This window comes from Pipistrellus hanaki (assembly GCF_964339955.1).
Source record: "Pipistrellus hanaki genome assembly, chromosome: 2".
NCBI lineage: Eukaryota > Metazoa > Chordata > Mammalia > Chiroptera > Vespertilionidae > Pipistrellus > Pipistrellus hanaki.
Window position 1 is genome coordinate 152,759,934 of NC_140504.1, and position 27,169 is coordinate 152,787,102.

At 39.3% G+C, this 27,169-nt stretch overlaps 1 protein-coding gene across 11 annotated transcripts in view; it reads right to left on the bottom strand.

The window, feature by feature from the left end:
- LRRC7 (leucine rich repeat containing 7) overlaps window positions 1-27,169 on the bottom strand; it is a 475,871-nt gene that overhangs the window by 14,448 nt on the left and 434,254 nt on the right. For 10 of the 11 annotated variants that reach the window (XM_084871851.1, XM_084871861.1, XM_084871862.1 and 7 more), the window contains one exon: window positions 21,358-21,450. The exons of the other annotated variant lie outside the window; for it this stretch is intronic. In XM_084871851.1, coding sequence (XP_084727977.1) covers window positions 21,358-21,450 — 93 coding nt within the window. The remainder of the gene's footprint in view (window positions 1-21,357; window positions 21,451-27,169) is intronic. 11 annotated transcript variants of the gene reach the window in all.

The following is a 27,169-nucleotide window of genomic DNA, read 5'->3' on the forward strand; positions in this document are numbered from 1 at the left end:
ATATGTCTCCCCTTTTACCCCTTCTAGCCTGCCCCTACTCCCCACCTCAGGCCTTCACCACACTATTGTTTTTGTCCATGGGTTATCAAATTAAATTTTTTGATCATATATATAAAACAAAAAACATTCACATGCTAGGACTTGACTGATTGCTAGTGTTATAAAGATGTACAGAATATAGTTTTGCCTTCAGTGAGCTCACAATATAGTGGAGGAAAAGTCAAGAAAACTACCCATTATAAAACAGTACAAGTGTTGTGACAGAAATACAATAAATATCAAAGAAGTTACACCTAACTCATCCTTAGTGTGTTGGGGCTTCTGAAAGGAGGACCTACCTGGCAGCTGAATCATGGAGGACAAAGGAAATGCATCCACAAGGATAAGGGGAGGAAGGGTATTCCGGTTGCAGGGATACCACGAAGGATTAAGTGCCTGTTACATTTGAGAAACTGCAAATAGTTCTATTATGACTGGCATAGTGGAAGGGTGCCAGTGCATGGGGTTGGGAGCGTAGGAGAGAATCAAGCTACAAAGCACCTGGGGGCCAGGTGAAGATGGACCTTTAATAGATATGCTTATTAGCGTGGGGAGCTACTGAAGTATTTTAAGCATGACAGTGACAATATCTGAAGAATGAAATGATGAATGGATAAACAAAAGGCATACATCAAGCATGTCAAACTTGCGAACCACAGCGAATATTTTTTGGCCCCAGCCCATATAACGGTATGTAAGAAACATTTTAATAAAAATTTCATAACTTAATTTTTACAATATCCTTAATTGTAAAAATTAAGGATATTGTAATTATGTATCCTTATACATAATTATTAATCATGAACTACAACTTCGCTAATGACTGATTACTATAATCGTGTTGCATTCATTTGCCTTACATGTTTTATGTGCAGGCACACTGTTTCTCTCCACTAATACTGGCAGTGAATATTTTAGCAGTCAATTGCCACATTGTTAGTCTTGGACTGACTTGTTTGTAGTGTGCAACTGGAAATATTTCACTTTCGAAGAACAAGAAAAATAGGTTTATTTTCATTATGCTTATTAATTTGTGCAGTTATTCAGTGTCTTGTAAGTTAATATTCAAGAAAAATATTAATTTTTATTAAAATGTTCTTTTATTTTATGCTAAGTTACTCATTTATTTCAGCTCTTGTGTCTACCATGTCTCTATTGAAACAAACCTACATTTCTATGAAAATGGAAGCTTTTTTTTTTTTTGTGGCCCACATAAACTTAAACCATGTTTATTTGGCCCATGTTAGCCTTTGAGTTTGACATGCTTACTATACACCTATTCAGTGGAATATTATTTGTCAGTAGAAAGGAAGGATGTTCCGGCAATATGGATAAACCTCAGAAACATGCTAAGTGAGAGAAGCTGGTCACTAAAGGCCATTTATTATGATTCCACTTACATGAAATGTTAAGAATAGGCAAATGCATAGAAAAGGAAAGCAGATTTGAGTTTTCCAAGAGCTGGGGAGCAGGGGACTTGGGAGTGACAAGGTGCACAAAGTTTTTGTTGAGTAATAAAAATGTTCTGAAATCAGATAGTGGTAATGGTTATCCAATTCTTTGAATATGCAAAAACCATTTAATTGTATACTTCAAAAGAATGAATTTTATAGCATGTCAATTAGACCTCAATATAAGTGTTGTTGTTTTTAAAATTTTTAAGAACTATTAATCAAATAGAAAAGAATATTTTAATATCCTTGCCTATTATTTAGGAAATCATCTCATTTGCTGATCCATAAACATAATGACTCTCACTTAAACTCATTGCAGTTGAGTATGTGTGTACGTAAATGACTTAACAAATGTCTACATGTGTCTTCATTTAGGATTTCAGATCTTTAGGAAATGTACTCATTTAAGGCTTTCAAATTATTTTTATCTTTCTGATTTTAATCTCTTTCCCTTCATATCTATATATATATAAAAGCCTAAATGACCATTACAATGGAATGACTGGTCGCTATGACATGCACTGACACCAAGGGGCAGTCGCTCAATGCAGGAGCTGCCCCCAGCCCACAGGACCCAATCGCTGATGCAGCCTGCTAGCCAACCTCCTGGTCCCTCCTTCTGGCCAGCAGGCTCCGATCACCTGATTGGGGCTGGGCCCCCAGGCTGGGATGGGGAACAGGGGTGGGTGGTGGTAGATGTAGGTATTGAAGGAAGAAGGAGGCAGGGAGAAGGGGAACCTGATCAGCCCTGATCGCTGGCCAGGCCTAGGGACCCTCCCCATGCATGTATTTCGTGCACCAGGCCTCTAGTTTAAGATGAATCTACAGATTGGCATCAAAACACCTAGGAAACTACATAACTTTAAACCTACTAATTCAACTTCTAGAACTTATCTTGAGCAAATAACTGGACAGATATGCAACATACATTAATAATATGTTCATCATAGTAGTATTTGTAACAATAAAGTTGCAAACTACACCTAAATGTCTAGTAACAGGGGACTGATTAAATAAGTGAGGATAAATCCATATAATAGAATAATATGTGGTTATAAAAAATGAAGTCCTAGCTGGGACGAACAGAAGTACACGAGTGCTCAGTGGAACAAGCAGTGTAAATCATGTGGGGGATGATATTACAGGGTGGGGCAAAAAAAGTTTACAGTTGTGAGTATATGAAAGTTTATTCTTTGTTGTTTTCCATACAAACACTGTCAACCTATCTTTACCCCACCCTGTATGTTGGCTGAAATATATTTACATGTATTTTTGCATGGGAAAATATCTCCAAAGGTGGACGCTTAAACATTAGTAGTGGCCGTTGTGGGAGACATTTTTTTCTGCCTGCCACATATAATAAGAAGCAGATAAGAGCATAACTCTGCAGTCAGACTGTCTATGTTCATCATTTATAAATAGGTGACCTTTGGAAAGTTAATTAACTTTTGTCTACCCCCATCAGTAAAATGGGTATAATAATGGAAGGTCTCACTCATTAAATTGAATATATACAAAATACTTAGAACAGTGCCTGGCACTTAAGGTAGGGTCAATAAATATTATTATAATATTGGGAGTCTGGAGTTTGAACTATAATCCCAAGGTCTTTTATCCAGCAAAGCCCACATTGAGAGTGTATGAGTCTCCAGCTACGTCATGTTTATTGCCAGGAAATTTCTCTTTGCTCTCAAGCTAGAGAACATGGAAAGCCCAACGTTTGTGATTGTCCCCTTGCACTAACAACAGAGAAGAGGATTTGTGTCTCTTATTTAGGGAAGGGGGTGTGAAGAGGGCGATAAGTTCCTCCTCTCCTAGCTTATCTGTGATTTTCTAGTGGCCACTCTCAGGGTCAGTGACTCCAAACTAGAGTGCTTTCTGCAGGTTCCTGGTGTTTGTCAGGGCTACCTTTTTTGGTAGCCAAGTCGGAGCATCAGCTCTCTCTTTTTTTTTTTTTTTTTTTTTAAATATATTTTTATTGATTTCAGAGAGGAAGGAAAAGGAATAGAGAGATTGAAACATCAGTGATGAGAGAGAATCATTGATCGGCTTCCTCCTGCTGCCCCCTATTGGCAACTGAGCCTGCAACCAGGGCATGTTCTCTGACCTAGAATTGAATCCACCACATTAAAATATGTATATATGTTTTTATTGGTTTTTAGAGAGAGAAGAAGGGAGAGGGAGAAAGAGAGAGAGAAACATTATGAGAGAGAAACATCAACATCGACCACCTGCCTCCTGAAGGATCCTGAGGATCCAGCCTGCAACAGGGCATGTGCCCTACTGAGGACATTTTGGTGCATGGGTCGGTGCTCAGCAAACTGAGCCACACTGGCCAGGGCAGGAGCATCCGCTCTTTTTAGTAATGGCTTCTAGAATCTAATTAATGGCTTAGACCACATGTGTCAAACACAAGGCCCGCGGGCCAAATCCAGCCCGCCAGGCCTTGCAATGTGGCCCGCACCGCGCTGTCATCACTGCACTCCGCTGTCAGTTTATGACATTGTCAGTTTATGACTGTTCAGTAAACCATTCGGCCCGCGATTTAGGCTGGATTTTAGATTTTGGCCCCTTCTCTGATTGAGTTCGACACCCCTAGCTTAGACTCTCAGGCTCTTGTTCTTTGTGATTAAGCGCTGTAGGGCAGTGGTCAGCAAACTCATTAGTCAACAGAGCCAAATATCAACAGTACAGTGACTGAAATTTCTTTTGAGAGCCATTTTTTTTTTTAACTTATACTTCTTCTAACACCAGTTCTTCAAAATAGTCTCGCCCAGACCGTGGTATTTTGTGGAAGAGCCACACTCAAGGGGCCAAAGAGCTGCAGTTTGCTGATTACGGCCTAGGGTATCACTGAGTGTGTTTTTCTAGTGTCTTGTACCTCGGGACCAGCACTCAGGTTCCTCAGTGGCTTGACAACTCTAGGTTTCCCCCCAGCACCCCCTCTAGGGGGCATTTCACAGCAAAGCAACAGGATCAGCACTGCAGTTCCTCCAAGTCTGGAAGTCTGTGCTCTCTCCTCGGACACCAACATTTGTGTGTGCTTGAGCCAGAGACCCATGGAACCAAAGTTAATCTAGAGAAGGCTGGCTGAATGCTACAAATAGGCGTGACCCAATGCCATGTCATATTTCTTCCCCATTCTTTTTTTTTTTAAATTTAATTTAATTTTTATTTTTTAAAATATATTTTATTGATTTTGTACAGAGAAGAAGGGAGAGAGATAGAGAGCTAGAAACATCGATGAGAGAGAGTCATCGATTAGCTGCCTCTTGCACACCCCCTACTGGGGATATGCCCGCAACCAAGGTACATGCCCTTGACCGGAATCAAACCCGGGTCCCTTCAGTCCCCAAGCCGACGCTCTATCCATTGAGCCAAAGCAGTCTCGGCTCTTCCCCGTTCTTAAGCTAGACTTCAGGCAAGTCATAAATGGTTTTTCCAAAGGTAACAGTAATACAGTTTTATAAAGTTTTACTTTTCACAAGTGATTTTGAAAAAGGGTGCCTATGAGAAGTTTTTCAGGGTGTTAAAGTCTGACCTTGTCTTGCTGGTTTCCTAGCCTATACGCTGCTGGACATAAACTTTCAAGTGCTCAGAAAGTTCGTCTACAAGGCCAACATTTAACATTCGAACTTTAGAGGAGAAACTTTATATGGCTTTTTAATGATGAAGGTGAATGACTGTGACAGTCTCAGCTACTTGTAAATGGGGATACCAAAATAGAACTTGTCTTAAGGGAACTGCAACTGCAGTTTATGAAATATGCTTTTCTTTAAAATTCTGAAAAATCTTGGCTTTAGCTGATGCTAAGAAATTGGTTTCGAGGAAGGCCATATCTCAAGTGAAAATGGTATACCTTTTTTGTTGTTGTTAATCCTCACCCGAGGATATTTTTTTCATTGATTTTTAGAGAGAGTGGAAAGGAGGGAGAGAGACAGAGAAACATCAATGTGAGAGAGACGCATCAATTGGTTGCCTCGTGAATGCACCCTGACCAGGGCTGGGATAGAGCCTGCCACTGAGGTAAGTGCCCTTGTCCAAAATCGAACCCAAGACTCTTCAGTCTGTGGTCAACGCTGTAACCACTGAGCAACTGACCAGGGTAAAAAATTGCATACTATTACAATTATAGTTCAAAACACATTGGTTAAATATTATAGAATATAGTATTTTCATATAATTATGGAAATTCCAAGTGTTTCTGGAAGGACAACTGACTCACGAAAATAACCAACACAGTCAGATTCAATTGTTTCTGCGGGAAAACTTTGTTTTGCCAAAAATGTGGCAAATAATATATTTTTTTCTTGAATCAAGTAAAATAAATATGAAAATATGCTATGGTTTATACAAGTAGCACCGCATATACACTATAGACTATTTACTTAGTCCTTGTGATTATTAGAAGACTCTACACACCGAGGATAAAGGTATTATTAATCGTTTTCTGATCTATGGATCAAAAGTGTGATGACAAAATAATTTAAGATTAATTGCTGAGTGTCAAATCGTAGGCTTAGAACAATTTGCCACGGGAAAAACTGCGGAATTTGTATGCAGAAGAGATGTGTCCTAGGGCCATTAGAAACTAAAAGACAGGGGCGGGGGAGGGAGCGAGAGAAAGAAGAAAGGAAAGTGGGGAGAAATAAAAACGGCCATTGGCAGATGAATATGCTACTTCGACATATGACTGAACTTTAGCTGACAAAACAGTGAAATGTAAGCTTCATAACAGATGAACACAAAGGAGAATTGCTTTAGAAACAGAGCAAATTTGAGCCCTAAAAGATAGAGATACAAATAAAAATTCTCAGGCTGACCAAAGTCCTCTAAACATTTCACAAAAATCTTATGCATAGATGTTTAAAGGAATTCCAAACTCTCACACATTTTAAAATAACGTAAATATCAAAATACTTGGGTATCATTGGTAAGATATTTATTAATAATGATTGGAGCAATAAGAAGACGAATAAAATCCATAAAAATTACTGTGTGATTATAAATATCTTAGTGGCAACATAATGCAGATAATCCTAAAGAAAAAATATATGTTGTTTGCTCTCTAGACTTGCACCATACTTTTAGGTCATTGTAAAGGTTTATTTACTAAGGAAAAAAAGTATTTAAAAAAATATTTTATTGATTTTTTTATAGAGAGGAAGGGAGAGAGAGAGAGAGAGAGTTAGAAACATTGATGAGAGAGAAACATCGATCAGCTGCCTCCTGCACACCCACAACTGGGGATGTGCCCACAACCAAGGTACAAGCCCTCGACCGGAATCAAACCTGGGACCTTTCAGTCTGCAGGCTGACGCTCTATCCACTGAGCCAAACCAGTTTTGGTGAGTATTTTTTTTTTTTTTAAAGATATTATTCTTTTGATTTGTTAAAAGTAATGGAAAAATAAGCAATTTATTCCCTTTTATCTGAGATTCCTGTTAAATGAGAATTTGACTAACGAATATTTTTTTTTTGTTTGTACTTTGAGGCTGATCATTGTAGGTTGTTATCTTTAGGGGAATTTGAAGGTAAAAGGTAAAAATTGTGTTTGACTTTGATTACTTTATAATTTGTTTTATTAGTAGCTCCAGTAATCAAATTATGACCTAACAGTTAACCATCTCTAGGATGCCTGTCTATTGCTTTCTGTTTATTTCCTGATGAAATTCTCAAGTTTTAAAAAAAGTTCCTTTCATTTGATTTTTATATTTTCTTTTAAAAGTAAACGATCACACTTCTTTACAAACTGTATTTCCAGATTTCTTGCCTTTGGAAAAAATAAAAGAAATATTCTTTAAAGCCTATGTTTAATATGAGACATCCACGGGTGGGGAATATTTGGATTGCTGAGTTTTATACAGCTTTATGATTCTGTCAGAGCCCCTACTAACTGTACTCCTCAGCTCCACATACAACCTAAAATAGTAGAAACCATTAAGAACAGGAGTGGGTAACTGTAGGTGGCTTCTCCTCCCTAGCTATTCCTAAAATAGTATCAGTAATCAGCTTTTTGATTATCACCCTTTAGGCTTCCTCAAAGCTCTTTCTATTGTATAATTTTTTGACACTATCTGCACCATTTAAAAATAATGAATTGAAAAATTTAATCAAACCTTTTTTTGTCACTTGTGCTAAAATAAGGTTATAAAGTGAAAATTTATTTTTTAATTTTTAAATTTAACTTAATTTTTCCATCACCTTTTATCCCCTCTATGCCCTCTACCACCTCCACCCCCACTCCTCCATCCCCGAAATCATCCCACTGCTGTCCATGTCCATGAGTTCTCTCTTTTGCTTTTTCCCTCAATCTCTCCACCCCGCCAGCAGACTCCCAAGCTGTCTGCTCTCCATTTAAGAGTCTGTCTCTATTTTGCCTAATAGTTCAGTTTGTTTTGTTGTAAACTATATTCAGTCAAATTAAGATTATTTTAGATTTAATATGGTTTTATTTAATGGCTAACACATCATACCTTATACAATAATCCTAAACAGTTATTATTTACTTACTGTTTAATCTAACTTTGAACTTATCTTTATATATATATATATATATATATATATATATATATATATATATATATATATATATATAAAATCTGACTACCCTATAAACCACTAGACATAAACCTTATCTTTACATACATATGTGTTTATGTGTATATGCTTTTTTTTTTTTACAATAACTTATTTGAAATTCTATTTTACTAGTGTAACTTCGCAGCATAGTTCTAGGACCTTCAGGTAAACTTGGTGTCCAAGTCTTTCCTGGAAATCTATTCTCATCTGATTGTGCTTAATGATACTAGGGAGGGCTTAAGTTTGAATTTATAGAACTTAAGAGTTCTCATCATTTCTTTACACACCCAAAAGAGAAAAAGGACACAAGAAAAGTGTGCAGATACTTGGATTTCTTTTTTTTTTTTTTTACTTGTCTTAGGTTCCTCCTATCAGTTTTGGTGTTTTGTTTGTTTTCATGGAAGGGTGTTCACTCCAAACTCCCCTGCTCCTTCCATTAAATGTCTAATCTTATATAATAAAGAGGTAATATGCAAATTGACCCTCCCACCCTCACAAGATTGCTGCCTATGACAGGTTGGCATGGGGCTTAGTGAAGGACGACCAAACGACTGAACAGCAGGCTGCGTGGGTCGACCAAGCCAGCAGGTGGGCTGTGAGGTTGACCAGGCCAGCAGGGGGGACAGTTGGGGGTGACAAGGCCAGCAGCGGGGGCAGTTAGGGGCATCCAAGCTGGCAGAGAGAGGCAGTTGGGGATGACCCAGCTGGTGTGGCGGGGGGGGGGGGGGGCAGTAAGAGGTAACCAGGCCAGTGGGAGGGGCAGTTAGGGGCAACCAGGATGGGGGGGTGCAATTGGGGGCAACCAGGCTGGCAGGGGTGTAGTTGGGGGCAATTAGGCTCATATGTGGCAATGAGGGGCAACCAGACTGGCAGGAGGGGCAGTTAGGGGTGACCAGGGCGGCAGGGGGAGCAATAAGGGGTGACCACGCTGAAGGGGGAGCAGTTAGGAGAGACCAGGACAGCAGGGAGGGGGAAGTTAGAGTTGATCAGGCCAGAAGGGGGGAAGTTAGGTGTGACCAGGCAGGAAGGCAGGTGAGTGATTAGGAATCAGTGATCCAGGATTGTGAGAGGGATATCCGACTGCCAGCCTGGGATTGGGCCTAAACTGGCAGTGGGACATCCTCAAAGGGGTCCCAGATTGGAAAGGATGCAGGCTGGGCTGAAGGGACCCCCCTGTGCATGAATTTCATGCACCAGGCCTCTAGTCCTATATAATAAAAGCCTAATATGCTAAGTGTCTGATCATCCAATCAAAGCATAATATGCTAATGATATGCTCAGGCTGCTCAACTGCTCATTATGACATGCACTGACCACCAAGCGGCAGGCAGTCGACAGTTGACCAGTTGCTATGACGTGCACTGACCATCAGGGAGCAGATATTCCAACAGGTAGGTTAGCTTGCTGCTGGGGTCTGACCAATTGGGACTAAGCGAGATGGACCGGACACGCCCTGAAGCCCTCCCCAGCTAGTCAACCTTCCACGTCCCTCCCCAGCCCGGATCATGCACCAGTGGGATCCCTCAGCCTGGCCTGTGCCCTCTTGCAATCTAGGATCCCTCGGGGGATGTTGGAGAGCCGGTTTCGGCCCTACGGTGAACAACTGGTCATTATGACATGCAAGGACCATAGGGCAGAAACTCAATGCAGGAGCTGCCCCCTGGTGGTAAGTGTGCTCCCACAGAGGAAGCGGCACTCAGCCTGAAGCCGGGCTCCTGGTTGGTGAGCACAGCAGAGGTGGCAGGAGCCTCTCCCACCTTTGCAGCAGTGCTAAGGATGTCCGACTGCCAACTTAGGCCCACTCCCTAAGGGAAGTGCACAAAAGCAAATCTATTTATTTATTAATTAAATCCTCACCCAAGGATATTTTTCCATTGATTTTTAGTGAGAGTGGAATGGTGGAGGAGAGATACGGAGAGAGAAACATTGATGTGAGAGAGACATATGGATTGGTTGCCTCCTGTACAAGCCTCGACCCGGGCTGGGGATTGAGCCTGCAACTGAAGTACATGCCCTTGGCCGGAATTGAAACCAGAACCCTTCAGTCTGAGGGCCGACACTCTATTCACTGAGCCAAACCAGCTAGGGCTAAACACAGACTTAAATGGGTCTCACTACGAAAAAAATTCTGACAGTCTCACTGAAGCATCCTTTGCTTTGGTGATCCCTCTCAGTTTCATGCCATTGTTGAAAGCTCTCAGGCTCAAGGGCAGTACTTCTCATAGATAGAAGCAAATCAGAATCTCTGCTACTAAAGTAATTTAGTCTGAAAAATGGAAAACAAACAAACAAACAAACAAACCCTATTGTTTCAATAATACCGTTACGGACACTTTTGATGACCTGCCAGATCCCCTTTATCAGACTGGTGCTCTCATCCTGCAGGTGCTGCCCACAGCTCACATTGAACACTTCTCTTGAAAATTACCTTCAGCCTGGAGTCTCCTTGTTGGGAAATGCTTGGCAGGTTGCACCCTCGTGGCTAGGAGTGGCTTTCAGCCAATGGCTGATTGATATCAGGGTACAAAACGTGAGAAGATGCTGTAGTACCATCATGCTCAAGAGCACCCTGCATGATCAAGCTTCCACTCAACCTATATATTGGCTTAGTTTCTTCCTCAGTCCCTTAGAGATTTCAATGGACAACCATTTCAGTTAACCACTTGCACACACACACACACACACACACACACACTCACTCACAAATCCCCATTTAGGGAAACTAACTAGACAAATACAATCTACAAAAAGTAAAGCTCTGTAGTATCACCTTGCCTAGTAGAAATACGTAGATTCTATATCTTGCCTACCAGTGAGTTTTGGAAGCCAGAGTCAGGAGATAAAATGTATTTCCCCCCTCCCCTAACATAGAACAACTTTAGGGGCAGAATGGAAAAAAAAAAGTGGATGGTATTGCTATTACATTTATATTATTGAGATATATCGATATCTTAAATGTTTTCTGGGTAAATTGAAAAAGTTAAAAATTATTGCCACAAGCAGACATCTAGCAGCTATTACTTCTTTTCTTTTCTTAAAAAAAAATATATATATATATATATATATATATATATATATATATATATATATATTATTGATTTCAGAGAGGAAAGGAGAAGGAAAGAAAAAGAGAAAGAGAAGAATCAACAATGAGAGAGAATCATTGATAGGCTGTCTCCTGCAAGCCCCCTACAGGGACTGAGCTCGCAACCCAGGCATGTGCCCTTGACTGGCATCAAACCCAGGACCCTTCAGCCCGCAGGCCAATGCTGTATCCACTGAACCAAACCAGCTAGGGCAGCTCTTACTTCTTATTTATCTTTTTGTTTTGTTTCAGTTATATTAATTTGGGGTTTCCCAAAAATCCTAGTTGGTTATAACCTTTTCAAGCAAGAAATTAGAAATACCATGAGGTCCTTGACATGCCACTTAAAACATGTGATAGTGCCCGACCTATGAAATAGGAGGTCACAGTTTGATTCCCTGTCAGGGCACTTGCTCGGGTTGCAAGCCTGATGACCGGGAGGGGGCATGCAGGAGGCAGCCGGTCAATTATTCTCTCTCATCTATCTTTCTCTCCCTTCCTCTCTAAGATCAATAAATATATATTTTAAAAATACAAACATGTGGAAGCAACTTTTTAAATGGAAGATGAAAGATTTTACATACTTCCAAAATATTTATTTGACATGCCTAAACCGGTTTGGCTCAGTAGATAGAGCGTCGGCCTTAGGACTGAAAGGTCCCGGTTCGATTCCGGTCAAGGGCATGTACCTTGGTTGCGGGCACCTCCCCAGTAGCGGGTGTGCAAGAGGCAGCTGATCGATGATTCTCTCTCATCTATGTTTTTAATTCTCTATCCCTCTCTCTTTCTCTCTGTAAAAAAATCAATAAAATATGTTAAAAAACAAAAACAAAAACAAAATATTTATTTGACTCTCAGGAATTAATTTTCTCTCATTGGTGGACTTATCAATTCTTGTTAATTATTACTATCTTTAAATCTTTTACATTTTGATTAAGAAATGCCTGACATTTTTTCAATGAATAGCAACAAACTTTAAAAATGTCAGTCCTTTCCCAAGCAATTTTCTGTCTGCTTGTTTTGCTTACTTTGTTCTATGCTAAATGGCTAAGCTGACACAGCAAACAGAACACAGATAATTATATAACTCTAGCAATTAACTACTATATGGGCTGTAATTTTTTTGAAAAATATTGTACTAATTGTTACAAATTATCACAAACTGATAGCAATTTCAATGCTAGTGATTTTCTAAATGATATACTAGAGGCTAAGTGCACAGATTCATGCGCTGGTGGGGTCCCTCGGCCTGGCCTGTTCCCTCTTGCAATTTGGGACCCCTCGAGGGATGTTGGAGAGCCAGTTTTGGCCCTATCCCAGCAGGGCAGGCCGAGGGACCCCACTGGTGCATGAATCGGTGCACCAGGCCTCTAATATGCATACAATATCTTTGGTTAATCTCTTCTTGCCCTCTCCCCTTCCCTCCTTCCCTCTGAAATTCATCAGTCTGTTCTGTTTCCATGCCTGTGGTTTCTGCTCCTGTGTTGAGCATCTGTCTCCCTGGTGGTCAGTATGTGTCATAGCTACCGGCCAGTTGGCCAGTCACTTAGGCTTTTACATATATAAATTGCTGAATGAAAATGTCCCAGGAAATGGTATTTAAAATGGTATCTTTTAATCACCTTATTTTTTCATATGAATGCCCCAGTGATATTATCCTAAAGAACCACGACTGTTGTTGTATTTTATTATATTCTTTCATAAGCTGAAATCCATGTCTTCTTTATATTATAATGTCTAGACACCAACATTTCCAATTGGCAAAAGCAGCGGTCGCCAACCTTTTAGACCTCACAGACCACCAGTGGTCCGTGGACCACTGGTTGGTGACCTCTGGGTTAAAGCACACTCCCATAACTTTTTAAAAAGCTTCTTTTAAGTGGTGATTCCTGTAGAGGAGACTGTGAAGACTACATTTCTCTCAATGTTTCTAAATAAAAGACTCAGGATGTTTTTTATCAACATACAAGACAAAGACAGAATAGGCAGAAAATCATTTTTTATTTTTTAAAAATCTCACTTTTACTGTCCTCAAACAACTAAATGGTATTGCAAACTTTAAATTGCAGTGCAATTATGATGCAGCTGAAATAATCAACTGTGTTGTAAAATAATTTTGCTTGATATTTATTTAAAAATTGTTTTACATATCAAAAAACATCTATTTCAGTCCCTTCCTAAATTTAGTCCAAAATGCAGTATATAAACAGTATTATATTTATCCCTTGATCCTGAATGTTACTTTTGTATAAAGCATAGATTCTACAAATTACTTTGCATTATGTGATCACTTAAAGTAGAATTAAGGATGGGGAAGATGTATAACGTCATAAAATGAATTTAGATATGTCTATATACACACGTGTATATAAAATAAATTATATTTGTCTAACAGTGGCAAAAAATGAAGGAAATGTGTTTTTATGGAGTTTAATATTTATGGAGTAAATATAAATCATGTGTAGAGTTCTAGAAAAAATTGTTTGCTAATCTTGATTTTTATACCCATGGGGAATACATGACAGGAAATAGACATATGGTATGTCTATTTTCATAAGCATATCTTTTGCAACCTTTTGTTTATGATTCATCCAATGTCATGAGTCTGAACAAACCTGGAACATTATTCTTGTGCATTTTTGAACTTACCACTGCCAAGGATGCCTCTGGGCATTGCAATCCCCAAGTAAAGGTATCAAATGAATGCTTTGATTTTGTACTTCTAACCCTTCTTCTCTTGTTAACATAATCTATATAATAAAACCTTAAAATGCAAATTGACTGAACAGCAGAATGACTGGCAGAACATCAACTGGTTGCTATGATGCACACTGACCAACAGGGGGCAGACTCTCTGTCCCCTGAGAGGGAGTCGACCTGTGGTAGCAATTGGGGGCGGGGCCAACCAGCAGGTGACATCAGGATGCCAGTCAATGTGGGTGCCAGTGGGGTCCCTGATTGTCCCATTTGCCAGTTGCCTCACAGATGGCCCCGATCACTGGCCAAACCTAGGGACCCTACCTATATATTAAGAATAGTCTCTTAGATGTAAAAAGTAAAACCTGGCAAGGTTACTCCAACACTGAAAAAACAGGATGATGCAGCGATGACATGCGTGGACTCTGGCTTGCACATTTTGTGTTCAGCCCTGATTCTGACCCTTAAAACTGTGTGACAAAGCCAATTAACTTCTCTCTGCTTCAGTTTTTCCACCCATAAGATGGGGAAAATGGTACTATTGCCTCAGAAGGGTCATGTTATGTACTACTTTATATAATCAGGGCAAAAATGTAGCTGCCTTTCACCTGCCTTTCACTACGTGGTCACTGGTGTATGCAGCATTCCAGATTGCGAAATGGATGTCCAACTGCCAGTTTAGGCCCAACATCCCTCAAGAGGTGAGAGGATGCAGGCCTAGCTGAAGGACCCCTACCTCCCCTGTGCATGAATTCTGTGTACCGGCCTCTATTAAAATTATAACAAAATTTTACTTGATGAAATATGCATTTCTAGAGACAGAGAAAAATGTGCTATTTTTTTTTTTTAGGGGTGGGATGTAAAGAACAGGGACTTAAATCCTTTACTGGCCTTTTTGGCATCTGTAGTCACTCTTTTAGAAGTTATGTCGAATAAGATATTCCAGAATATTTATTTATTGATTTATTGGTGATTATATTTTATGTTTGCCCTGCCTCCAAGATTCTTCCTTGGCTTAGAATTTTACTTGTACCATAGGCAAATTCAGACCTAAAAAGGAACATGAATGAATTTACTTCTTCTATTATTTCTGCATCTATATGTAGATTGCCCAAATCAGTGGAAGTACAGGTTGGCTCTCTAAGCATCTTATGAGTATGAGTGTTTATGATCACACTGAAGAATAAATGCTCCTTTGACCCCAATGCCCAAGTATATATATATTTTCTGCTGTCAGGTGTTTCAGGATATCCATAATATAGCTTTCACTTTGGTTCTATGACTAGATAACTCTTTTTAAAAAATATATATATTTTATTGATTTTTCACAGAGAGGAAGAGAGAGGGATAAAGAGTTGGAAACATCGATGAGAGAGAATCAATGATCAGCTGCCTCTTGCACATCCCCTACTGGGGATATGCCCGCAACCAAGGTACATGCCCTCAACCGGAATCGAATCCGGGACCTTTCAGGCTGCAGGCCGACGCTCTATCCACTGAGCCAAACCGGTGCCGGTTAGATAACTCTTCATGGACTGTTCAATGCTATACATTTAGAGTATATAGAGGAACGGGGGGGCTTTGAGTTTTTTTAAAAAAATATATTTAAACTCTAGGAGCATAGTCCTACCTCCTCAAATGAGGCAAGGAGGGCTATCAGTCCCTGAATGAAGAACTATGTGAATACATCATTAAAAATTCATTAATTTGCAGAGTCTTGGGCTGCTTTAAGTTGTTTCTAACAGCTTCCAATTAACCAATACAACATGAAAATTGTATTGGTAAGTTACTGGCATTTTGCAATCATGAACTATTATTTTATAAACATGTAAATACAGCAAATATCATTGTAATTTGTTCCATTGGCATAATCACCACTGTAATGATACCTTAGTCCAAAAGTTTTATAATTCCTTAGCAATCCACTGTGTATAGTATGCTTCCAATTACCTAGAAGATACATGCTGACTTCCAAGGACTTGTTGAAGCAAATATCTAGACTACAACTAATTAGAGGATTCTGTAATACTTTTGATATTAGGATATCACATTAGTCTCAGCTCAATAGGGTATAAATTTGTCATGTGGTTCTTCTGTTAAGTGGCATTTGCATCATAGTGCTTATTAAGAGAAAAGGATTTGGAGGCAGATCAATTTGGGTTCAAATCTTGTCTGCCTCAGATCAGCTAAATGATCTTTCACGACTTAATTAACCCCTTAGGGCCTCGGAAAAAGGGGGAATAATAACACTCAGCTAACACAAGTTGTTAGAAGATCAGATAACTTTATGTATATGAAGAACCTAATACAGTAGACACTTAACAAAATATTATTATTTTTATTACTTTTATTGCTAACATCATATTTGTTGGATCAAAATCTTTCACCTCTCTTCAGTAACTTGTTATCTCAACAGCAATACTTCTCCGTAATAATGAACCTGACCATGGCTTCCATCCACTTTAGTGGGAGGGCAGAGGCAAGCATTAGGGAGGGCTAGTTTTAATCAGTTTTCTCTTTTCAAGTCAAAATAATGAATTCCATGATGAGGGAATTGGTTTGTTCAACTACTAACCATTGTTTTGACAATGATATGAACCACAGGACTAATTGTGCTTTATCCATTTAACCAGAGGAGACAATAATTGATTAGTACTACTTTGGGTTCTTTAAGAGAAGTTAGGTTTGCAAGATCAGATGCTGTTCTAAGCTCTCAGTCTGGCTCAAAACAGTGCATGTATAGTCTTAATCCTGAATTCTCCCTAAAGCCTCAGTTAACGTTTGGGCTGTCCCAAAGGTTTTTCTGCAAGAATCTTAATGCTCCCACAGAATATAAATTGGGACTTCTGCCAGATCGAACAACACAGCTCACTTTTGCTGTAGTCCCACACTCCCCACCTTTCGGGATGATAACTTCATGCTTTCCTTATTTGGCTGTATGCTGGGTAGTCATTTGTGTGCTATCTCACAATGGCCATTGGCATTTGGCTGAAACAGTGGTTTCCATCAATCATAATGTAGAGAATGGGACAAATCTATTTGGCTACATTAGTAGAGGAAGTCCTAAAGTCTCTAAGAAATTCAAATATCATGGATACTTAGAATTTTGAGTGGCATTACAAAACTTTCAAACATTCATGAACAGTAAGTAAAATAAGATAGTTGCTTCTGAGGATATTTCTAATCCATGACTTGTTTATTGGAAGGGAGTATGGCTCATATTAAATTTAAGCTTTTGCATGACTAGGACTTTTTACAAAGGATCCACCTCCAACTCAGGTAGTATCTGTTGAATTTAAACATCTGTTTAATTTACTTCTCTCATCCCTAGCTGTAAAATAGCCAACTCCTGAAAAAAAAGTCTTTTTGTTTGTTTGTTTGTTTGTTTTTTCAGAGAAAGGTATTTTTAAAGTTCATTTTCTTACTGCTTGGTACATTTTATTTTTATTTTTATGTTTCTACTGATTTTTAGAGAGAGAGACTAAGGGAGAAGGAGAGAAAGAAACATCAATGTGTGAGAGAAACATTGATTATTTGCCTCCACCTTGACCAAACCTTCAATCTAGGTATTTGCCCTGATGGGGAATTGAACCAAATGAACCACACTGGCCAGGGCAATCCTCTGAACACTGTTAAGTAAGTATGTACTATGTGTTTGGCATGACACCAAAGTAGTCAATACATTAATGGCAGTTTTGAGAGTCTTCTGTTGGTATGAAACTTTTAATTACCAATTTTGCAATAATAGAGATTCACTTTTCAAATTGTGAAGTGTTTTAGAGAGTAATCAGGCAAAGCAAAGTGCTTTTGAGGGAAAATATTTCAATGGACACATTATACAATTCAACTCTATATCTATTACGTTTAACTAAGAGAGCAAATTATAAAATGATCGAAATAGTTCTGTCTCACTGGAGCCATCAAAATGTTACAAATGAGAGATTAAAGTAATAGTTATAAAGTGTTCAGATTCCTCAGAGTGGAAGAATTACAGGCAGTTATTTGAAAGCCTCACATCTACTGTCTCCTTCATTGAAAATAACAGTAAAAAAGGAATAGCATTTAGACCTCTTGGCAATTTAGCAATCTGTTCACCCTTAATTTAAAAATATTTATTGCCTTGTGACTTCTAATACTGTATTGAAAAGATGTTTATGCTAGTGCAAAAGAAAGAGAAAAACATGTCTTTTGAATTTCAACTATCTTCAGAATGATAAGGTTATTAACTTTTCATTGAAAGAACTTATGGAAGACATGTAAAACCAAAAATCGAAAGAGGGGTTAAGAAGAGAAAGATAGAATTATTTGAGGCTTTTAAAAATACTGTCATATGTTTCTAATAATTTTGAACTTTCATATTTTTTATCTTATATATGTTTTAAAAATATTTTTATTGTTGCAGGGACCGGTTTGGCTCAGTTGATAGAGCGTCGGCCTGCAGACTGAAAGGTCCTGGGTTCGATTCCAGTCAAAGGCATGTACCTTGGTTGCGGGCACATCCCCAGTGAGGGGTGTGCAAGAGGCAGCTGGTCGATGTTTCTCTCTCATCGACGTTTCTAACTCTCTGTCCCTCTCAATTCCTCTCTGTGTAAAATCAATAAAATATATTTTAAAAAAATATTTTTATTTTTGATATTATTACGGATATCTCCCATTCTCTCCCTTTTCCACCTTCTCCTAGACCCTATCTACCTCCTTTAAGGTATACTATTAATAATTTGTTAAAATTCAGTAAACAAGTGGTCCTACTAAATCATGAATATTTAAAATCTATCGAGTGGATGGTTTTCCTCAACAGCATTTCAAAATAAAAATGCTCATGCACAGGCTTTTATAACTGACATTCCCCTAAATATATAGGGCTCATACACATTCTTATACATAAACTAAAGGCCCAGGGCATGGATTTGTGCACTCGGCCTGGCCTGCGCTCTCTCACAATCTGAAATCAGGGGATGTCAGATAGACTGTTTCGGCCCAATACTGCAGGCTCGATCCAGACAGGAGAGAACCTGATCCCAGCAGGCCCAATCTAGACAGGAGGGAGCCCAAACCCTGCAGGCCCAATCCATACAGGAGGGAGCCAATCCTGTGCATTGAGTGTCTGTCCCCTGGTGGTCAGTGTGCACCATAGCAGCTGGCCCACTGGTCATTTGGTTGTTTGGTTGCTTAGGCTATCCACACACACACACACACACACACACACACACACACACTAGAGGCCTGGTACATGAAAATTCATGCACTTGGGTGGGGGTTCCCCTCTCAGCTTGGCCTCTGCACTCTCATAGTCCAGAACCCCTTGAGGGATGTCCACCTGCTGGCTGAGGCCCACTTCCTGAGGGAATTGGGCCTGAGCTGGCAGTCAGATATCCCTTTGGCAGCCCAGAAGCCCTTGGGAGATATCCAACTGATGGTTTAGGGCAGCTCTCCATGGACATCCTTAAGTGCTGCTGAGGAGGTGGGAGAGGCTCCTACCACTGCCCCTGTGCTCGCAGCTGTCAGCCTGGCTTCTGGCTGAGTGACACTCCCCCTTTGGGAGCACACTGACTGCCAGGGGGCAGTTCCTGTGTTGACCGTCTGCCCCCTGGTGGTCAGTGTGCATGATAGCGACTGGTCATTCCTGGTTGTTCCGCTGTTAGGGCAATTTGCATATTATTCTTTTATTATATAGTATAGACTAGAGGCCCAGTGCACGAATTTGTGCATGGGTAAGGTCTGGCTGGCCCAACCTGATTGGGGTTGATTGGGCCGGGGTGGCCAGGGGTAAGGGCTGTGGGCAGTTGGCAGGTTGGTCCCACCCAGCTGGGGGAAGGGGCCACAAGCAGTTGGCCAGCAGGTCCTGCCCCTGATTAGGGTGGGAGGGGCTGATTGAGGGTGGAACCAGCCAGGGGGAGTGGCCATGGGGTTTGTAGGAGGGGTCATGGGCAGCTGCCAGCTAACCCCACCCTCTGGTTGAACTCCTTGTCAAAATCCCAGTCAAGGGGACAATTTGCATATCAGCCTTTTATTATATAGAATAACTGCTCCAACCAGCTGAGCAAAGGAGCTCCAATTTATGGCCACTGAGGATTTCCTTCCAATCTCTTCCATCCTAATGTGTATAGTATCGTCCTTTTGCTTCAACCTCTTCCTCCCTCTCCCTTTTTTTCCTCCAGAAAGGAAAGGAAGAAGGATGGAAAGAATGGTAGGGCTGGGCCAGTGTGGCTCAGTAGCTGAGCACTGACGCATACACCAGGAGGTCACGGTTTGATTCCTGGTCAGGGCATATGCCTGGTTTGCAGACTCAATCTCCACTGGGGGGCGTGCAGGAGGCAGCTGATCAATGATTCTCTCTCATCATAGATGTTTCTATCTCTCTCTTCCTCTCATCTTCCTCCCTGAAATCAATTAAAAAATATTTAAGAAAGAATCGTAGGAAGCAAGATTGGGAAGAAGTGGAGGAAAATAAGGGATTAAGGGCCCAGTTTAAGGCTACAGAAATTTCCAGAGTAAGGACACCAGAGATTTTTCAGAAGCAGGTCTTAATGATCAGAAATTGATATGTGGGTTATTTTTTTTTTAATGGTGAGTAGAAAGGATCTGCACCAGGTTGCAACTTAAAAGTAGATAGAGAGCTGTGGAGGTTGTATTCATATCTAATTTCTGGCTTTCTTCATCACCCTAAAGTTTTCTCAGGACACTTAATGCAATTAATTGATTAGGTCAAAAGCAAATAGTTTCAATTATCATCAAATTATAGTTACTAATTGATTCAAAGCTGAGAATATGAAACGATGATGGCAGCAGGACAGGTTATGTGGCTTAGGATAAACATTTTAAAATAAAAAGTCAGGTGGCCCACCATGGGATCAGACAGGCCAGATGTGAGCGTGGGCAGAATGTCGGATGTTCACGCAATGACTGAGGTTAGAATGGGGGTGGTGGCCAAACTTTACCTATGGTTTGACAAACAGAGGTAAGCACCAAAGGAGGACCAGATTCCTCAGCCATAGCTAATTCTGATTTTCTCACAGAATTTTTATTTTCAGTGGTTTAAAGTTCTATGATTCTATTAGTGAAATACTTTATAAACATGATGAATTAAAGAGATATCAGTCAACTGGCCCTGGCATTGAATCATATTTTAATTATTCTGATCCTACAAAAAAAAATCTTCCTAAATAAGTGGTCTACAAATAAACATTGGGACACAACTTATTAGAAATTGCCTGAATAACGTTCTTTATAAATATATACAATTGTGAACAAAACAAAAGGCAAAACAAGTTTCCTTTCAAAGAGAATGCTTACATTTATTTATTTTTATTCTTAGGATTTGTCAAGCACTGCAGTGAATTCTTTTTCCCAGGGCTGAAAATGTTTCTAATTGGCTTTATAGTCAGCTAGCTTATTAAAGCACAATAAAAATCTTAACATTTTTTCCAATCTTTTTTTTTTTTTCTGCAGTAAAAGACTGTTTTTCTAATTAAAATTGTCCATAAGAAATTGACTTCTTACCTTGTCAGAAGGTTTAAATGGATTTCCTTGTCCGCTAATTCCACCACTGATGCTAAATCCAAGGCCAGGATTCTTTTCTATTCTCACACAAAACTATGCAAAAAAGATATAAAAAAGTAATCAAATGCATATTAAAACCAAATATCTCCAAATAACTGCATCCCAGTAGGAAAAATTCACATTTCATTTAAGTTCTCAGTGATAGTTTATGTTAATTTGGTACATAAGACTGTATCAACTCTGACAAAATAGTATTTAGTGCTTTTATAGGCATCAGTTATAAATGAAATTAGCTTGAAATTACTACCTGGCAAGCAGACATTAGTAAGTATTCATTTATAACTGTGTGCAAGACTAAATTTTGATTCGCAGATTTAAAAGTTAAAAGCCTTATAACAAAAAGATTGTGAATTATTTAAATTATCTAATTTAAATGCACACATATTCTAACTAACTTGAAAGGATGCATAAATAAGTAAAAGAAAATTTGCAAATGTAGATTTAGGGGAAAAGATGGCTCTTTATATAAGTTGCTACTACTTCCTAGGTGACTCGTACAATTCATCTCCTTGGTAGAGAATTCATTTGTTTAGAAACAGTGGGACTTTTAGCTTGAGAAAGGGGAAAACTTTTGGCCATAACTTGAGTTTGGGTTAAACAAAGGAAAAATGAAATATTCAGTAAAGAGAGTTTTAGATTTAGCAGCAGTTTCTGGCAAAGCAGTTAAGGGTCTTAGAGGAAGAACACTGAAAAAGAAAGAGGTCAAGAATATGGAAAAACAATTTGTGACAGGAATAGTCAAGAAATATTTAGAACTGGAGGGCTAATAGTTTAGCATTCTGTGCTATATTACCTTCCCAAATCCGAAATCATCAATGAAGGTCTGTTAAACACAAGATCCTTGTGCTTTATAGAGCTATGGGAAAATGATAGCATTGGGAGCAGGTCCACCTTGAAATAAGACTAGTAAGAATGACAGTCACGATAAGAATTGATAAAAGAATGTGGATCAAGAATTCCATTGGAGGGAAATGAGTACCAGAAATGATCTAGAAAAACAACTGTATAACAAACTTAGAAATTTTTGCTGATCCTGGGTTGGGGCTGTGTGTGTGTGGTCTTTAGTGCAAATGCTAGTTTTCTATGTGTAATGAGTCATCCCAGGTGACTGAAAGACAGAGCCCAGAGTTAGCATAAAGTTTGGTTGGGTAAAGAAAGAAAACAACTTTATTTGTTTGTTTAAAGTATTACATGTGTCTCCTTCCCCCCCCCCCCCATTAACCCCTCTAGCCACTCCCCAACCCTGAGGGCAAGCCCCCACTGCCCCAGTGTCTGCGTCCTTTGGTTATGCTAATATTCATGCACACAAGTCCTTTGGTTGATTCTACCCCCCCCCCCCCTCTCCCGCCCCACACCCCTTGTCTCCGGATCTATTCTTCAGTTTATGTTGATCATTATGAGTGAGGTCATGTGATATTTATCTTTTTCTGACTGGCTTATTTTGCTTAGTATAATGCTCCAGTTCCATCCATGCTGCTGTAAATGATAAAAGTTCCTTTTTTTTTTTTTTTTTTAAGCAGTGTAGTATTCCATTGTGTAGATGTACCACAGTTTTTTAATCCACTCATCTGCTGATGGACACTTAGGTTGTTTCCAAATCTTACCTATTATAAATTGTGCTGCTATGAACATAGGGGTGCATATATTCTTTCTGATGGGTGTCTCTGGTTTCTTGGGATATAGTCCTAGAAGTGGGATTACTGGGTCAAATGGGAGTTCCATTTTTAACTTTTTGAGGAAACTCCATACTGTTAAAAAAAACCCCTCTTTCTTAAAGATGATTAGAAATGTTTACTTTCTTAAGTAGTTTGATGTTTTCCCCAGCAATCTTGCACAGCCTATTAATTTGCTTATGGGCAAATGCAAATGCCCCAAATGCTCTCTATATTTTTATTTTTGAGGTATCTTTAATCACTAACTCTTAGATGGTTCAAGGCAAATTTGAGCCTTAGTCCTGACTTAATCAGCATATTGTGAGTCTTTAGGAGCTAGGTCAATTAGGCTTAGCCATTTAATGGGACTATTCTGAATTCACTATCATATTTCATAATAATGAGTAGAACATTTAAGTATTACACAGTTCACTTGCAACACAAAGGCAAAAACTATCTGTTAATGTAACTTTTATGGTAGAGTCCGTAATGAATAGTTTCTAAATTATGGGAAACTGCAATTGCCAGAAGTACTCTCCAAGATTTTTATTTTAAAGATATGTTTAATTACAACTTTTCCTTGAATTGAGCTAGATTTCTTAAAACTGGTTATCACGCTGTGATAGAAAGTACAGTTTATAACAGTTTTGTATTTATAAGGCTCGTAGTCTGTGAATATGAACAAATGACAACTTGATGCAGCTCCAAGGAATATTTTAGCTTTATTCAAAATACCAGTTTATCCTGTAGTCCTTTTTGGGTTGTTATTGGTTAACTAGAGGCCTAGTGCACGAAATTTGTGCAGGAGTGGGGCTCCCTCACCCTGGCTTGCACCCCCTTGTAGTCCAGGACACCTTGGGGTATGACCGACTGCTGGCTTGTGGCTAGATGGCCTTCTGCAGCTGCAGGGCCTGCTGCTTGAGCTTCAGTAGCTGATGCAGATGCACGGGCTGGGCCACCACGGTCTGTCCTGTGGACACCATTGAGTGGGTGAGTCATGTGCGGAGGCAGGCTCTGAGTTCCTGCACTTCCCTGCACTTCCCTGCCTTCTATAGTGAACGGCATTGGGATCAGTCCTTAGCCGGCAGTCGGACATCCCTCTTGCAGTCTTGACCCCTTGGAGGATGTAGCAGTGTACCAAGTGGCAGGTGGCCAGGGAGGAGCCAGAATTGGGGCCAGATGCCACGCTGCTCATGCTCATTCCAGCCCGCTGCACCTGCTGCCACCTCTCAGTAGTGCTGCCACGGAGTCAGGAGAGGCTCCCGCCATGGCAGCTGTGCTCGCCAGCCATGAACCTGGCTTCTGGCTGAGCGCCCTGACCACCAGGGGGCAGCTCCTGCATTGAGCGTCTGCCCCCTGGTGGCCAGTGCACATCATAGTGACCAGTTGTTCTGGTGGTTCCACCATAACGGTCACTTATACTTTTATTACTAGTATATAGATTAGAAATGAGAAGAACGGGACTTAGATGATTTAAATATATTATCTGTGTTTTCCCATATTTCTGTGCATTTCTAATTAAATTATTTAAGATTTAGGTTATTTCTTTCTAATATAAAAATTTTATATCGCACAATGATAATATATAGAAGTTATATTTCCCCAGGCCACTAAAAAACCTGAAAGGAAACATAGGCAACATATTTATTTATAAAGTAAATTGTTGTGAATACTTCCTAGTCCTTCTCCTGCAAGGCAGTGACTATATCCATTTTATATTATTGTCAATTTGGAAGGCACTAAAAATCTAAAGGAAATAAATTTCACATGTGCCAAGTAGATGAAGAACTGCCTCAATATATTTTTTAATATTAGAAATAATAAAGATGACACTGTGATTTTATAAATGTGACAACCATAAATTCTTATCTGAAGCTAGACTACCCTTGGGTATGTTGTGGTATGGCTAATAGGTTGTGTTGCGACTGTTGTGTCCCATAAAGCATGTCAGAGAGAGTATTCATCTCTCATATAAAGAGTTTCACCTGCCTTGGTAAGGCCCAAAGGGGCCATGAAAAGATGAGAGAATATCTCACAGCTAAGAAACAGTCAGAAACCAAATAGAATTATCAAAGAGGAAATGCAGTGTTCTAACAAAAAGTCAGATCTAGGAGGCTAATAAATAGCTTATTTAGTGAGGATCAGCATTTCAATTTTTTTATTAAGATATGGAAAACAACGAATGAAGATCTAAGCAGCAGCCAGCCAGTCAGCAGTGCATTTGTTTCTCTCAGAGTCTGTTTTCATCATGTGACTTCGCTCGAAACGTCTGGTCTGTGCCACAATAGGCAGTATCTTAGGTCATGCACTAATTTACTTGATTTTTAAATATATTTTTTTGTTAAGTTTATAGAGGAAGGCAGAAGGAGAGAGAGAAACATCAACGATGAGAGAGGATCATTGATTGGCTGCCTCCTGCATGCCCCGCAGTGGGGATCCAGCCTGAAACCCTGTCTGGAAAAAGAGCCATGATCTCCTTGTTCATAGGTCAGTGCTCAACCACTGGGCCACACTGGCTGCGTTTGTTGCTAACTTAATAAGAAGGTTTGGACAAAGAATTTGGGCTTTGGGTTAGATAAACCTGGGTTCAATTTACAGCCTGACCAGTTATATTTATCTCAAGTTACTTATTTTCTCTGTACCCTAGAGATTCACCTGTGAAAAGAAAATAAAACTATTGTGAGGATTAAATGAAATAACATGTACAAGCAGCATCAGCTATAGAATTGCTGCAGCCTGGTGCAAAATGTAAATGTGAGGCTCTTTGTTCACAGGTTATTAAGAATTAAGAGTTGGAGACAGCAGAGTATTAAACAAAGTGTGGGGCTCTTCTAAGCGCAGGACTTCTTTAATACTTAAGGCCCTTCTTTAATGTAGCAATGGAATGTTCAAGTTTTTTCTTCTCAGTTTGAAAGGCACTTGATGTTTCTAGAGGGTGAATCAAAACACTTGTAAGTGATTCTAAATACAGTCTCTGAGTCATGATGTTTTACATTTAATAAGCAATGCCCTGGCTGGTGTGGTTCAGTTGGTTGGGCATCATTCCGTGCACCAAAATGTTGCTGGTTCAATTCCAGGTCAGGTCACATACCTGGGTTCTGGACTCAATCTCCAGTAGGGGGCATGCAGGAGGCAGCCAGTAGATGCTACCCTCACACATGGATGTTTTTCTCTCTCTCCTTCTCTCTTCCTCCCCTCCCCGCCAAATAAATAAATTTAACAAACATGTAAACTTTAAAACTTAGTAATGCACTCATTAGTCAAACTATAAAATTTTTGTGTTATTGGAGGGATAATGTAAAAATGGTCTTTAAATTTAGAGTGTTCAGAGTAAGTGCACGCTAATACTAAACTTACTCTTCAAGGTAGGTGAAAATAGAGGGTATTGATCTCTGTGAATTTAAAAAAAACCCATAATCTTTATTGTTTCAGTGAATTTTTAAATGCATTGATTCTCACAGAAAACATATAGCTGTTATTAGGACGAACCAAGTCAGAGAACAGAGTTGAGGTTATAATATTTGTGAGGGAGAAGATATGAGCAATTTTTAACCTTCTAGATGTCTTTAATAAAACATAATTTAAAACTTCATTAACTTTTTAGAATCTCTGGAGAATTAAAAGCCTCACATCATTACCTCATTAAAAGCACCTGTCTGATATATTTTCCCTTAAATCAAACACTTGGCCTAGATCAAGGCAGAATAGAGAAAAAATTATTTTTAAAAATATCTATAATTTGGAGAATGATTAGTACATAATCTCAGCTTCAAGAGGGTTTTAAGAAATAGAGGATCTGTCTAGACCATCGGGATCCAAATAATAAATGGCTCTTAACAACAGAAAGGGAAAAACTAGAAAATGAAGATAATCTTGTCTGAAACATTCAGACAATAAGGTGGATAATATGTGAAGCTTTGAGTTAATAATAAAGTGAAATCTTTATATACCATATTAAAGATTTAAGTCAGTGGGCAAAGTCAGCTTTGCCTAATTATCTGAATGATTAAAAGATACACACTAATTTTATATGAACACTAAGACCTTAATGTTTTACTTTTTAAGCACAATGTAACTCAATAGGTGGCATCTTATTCAGT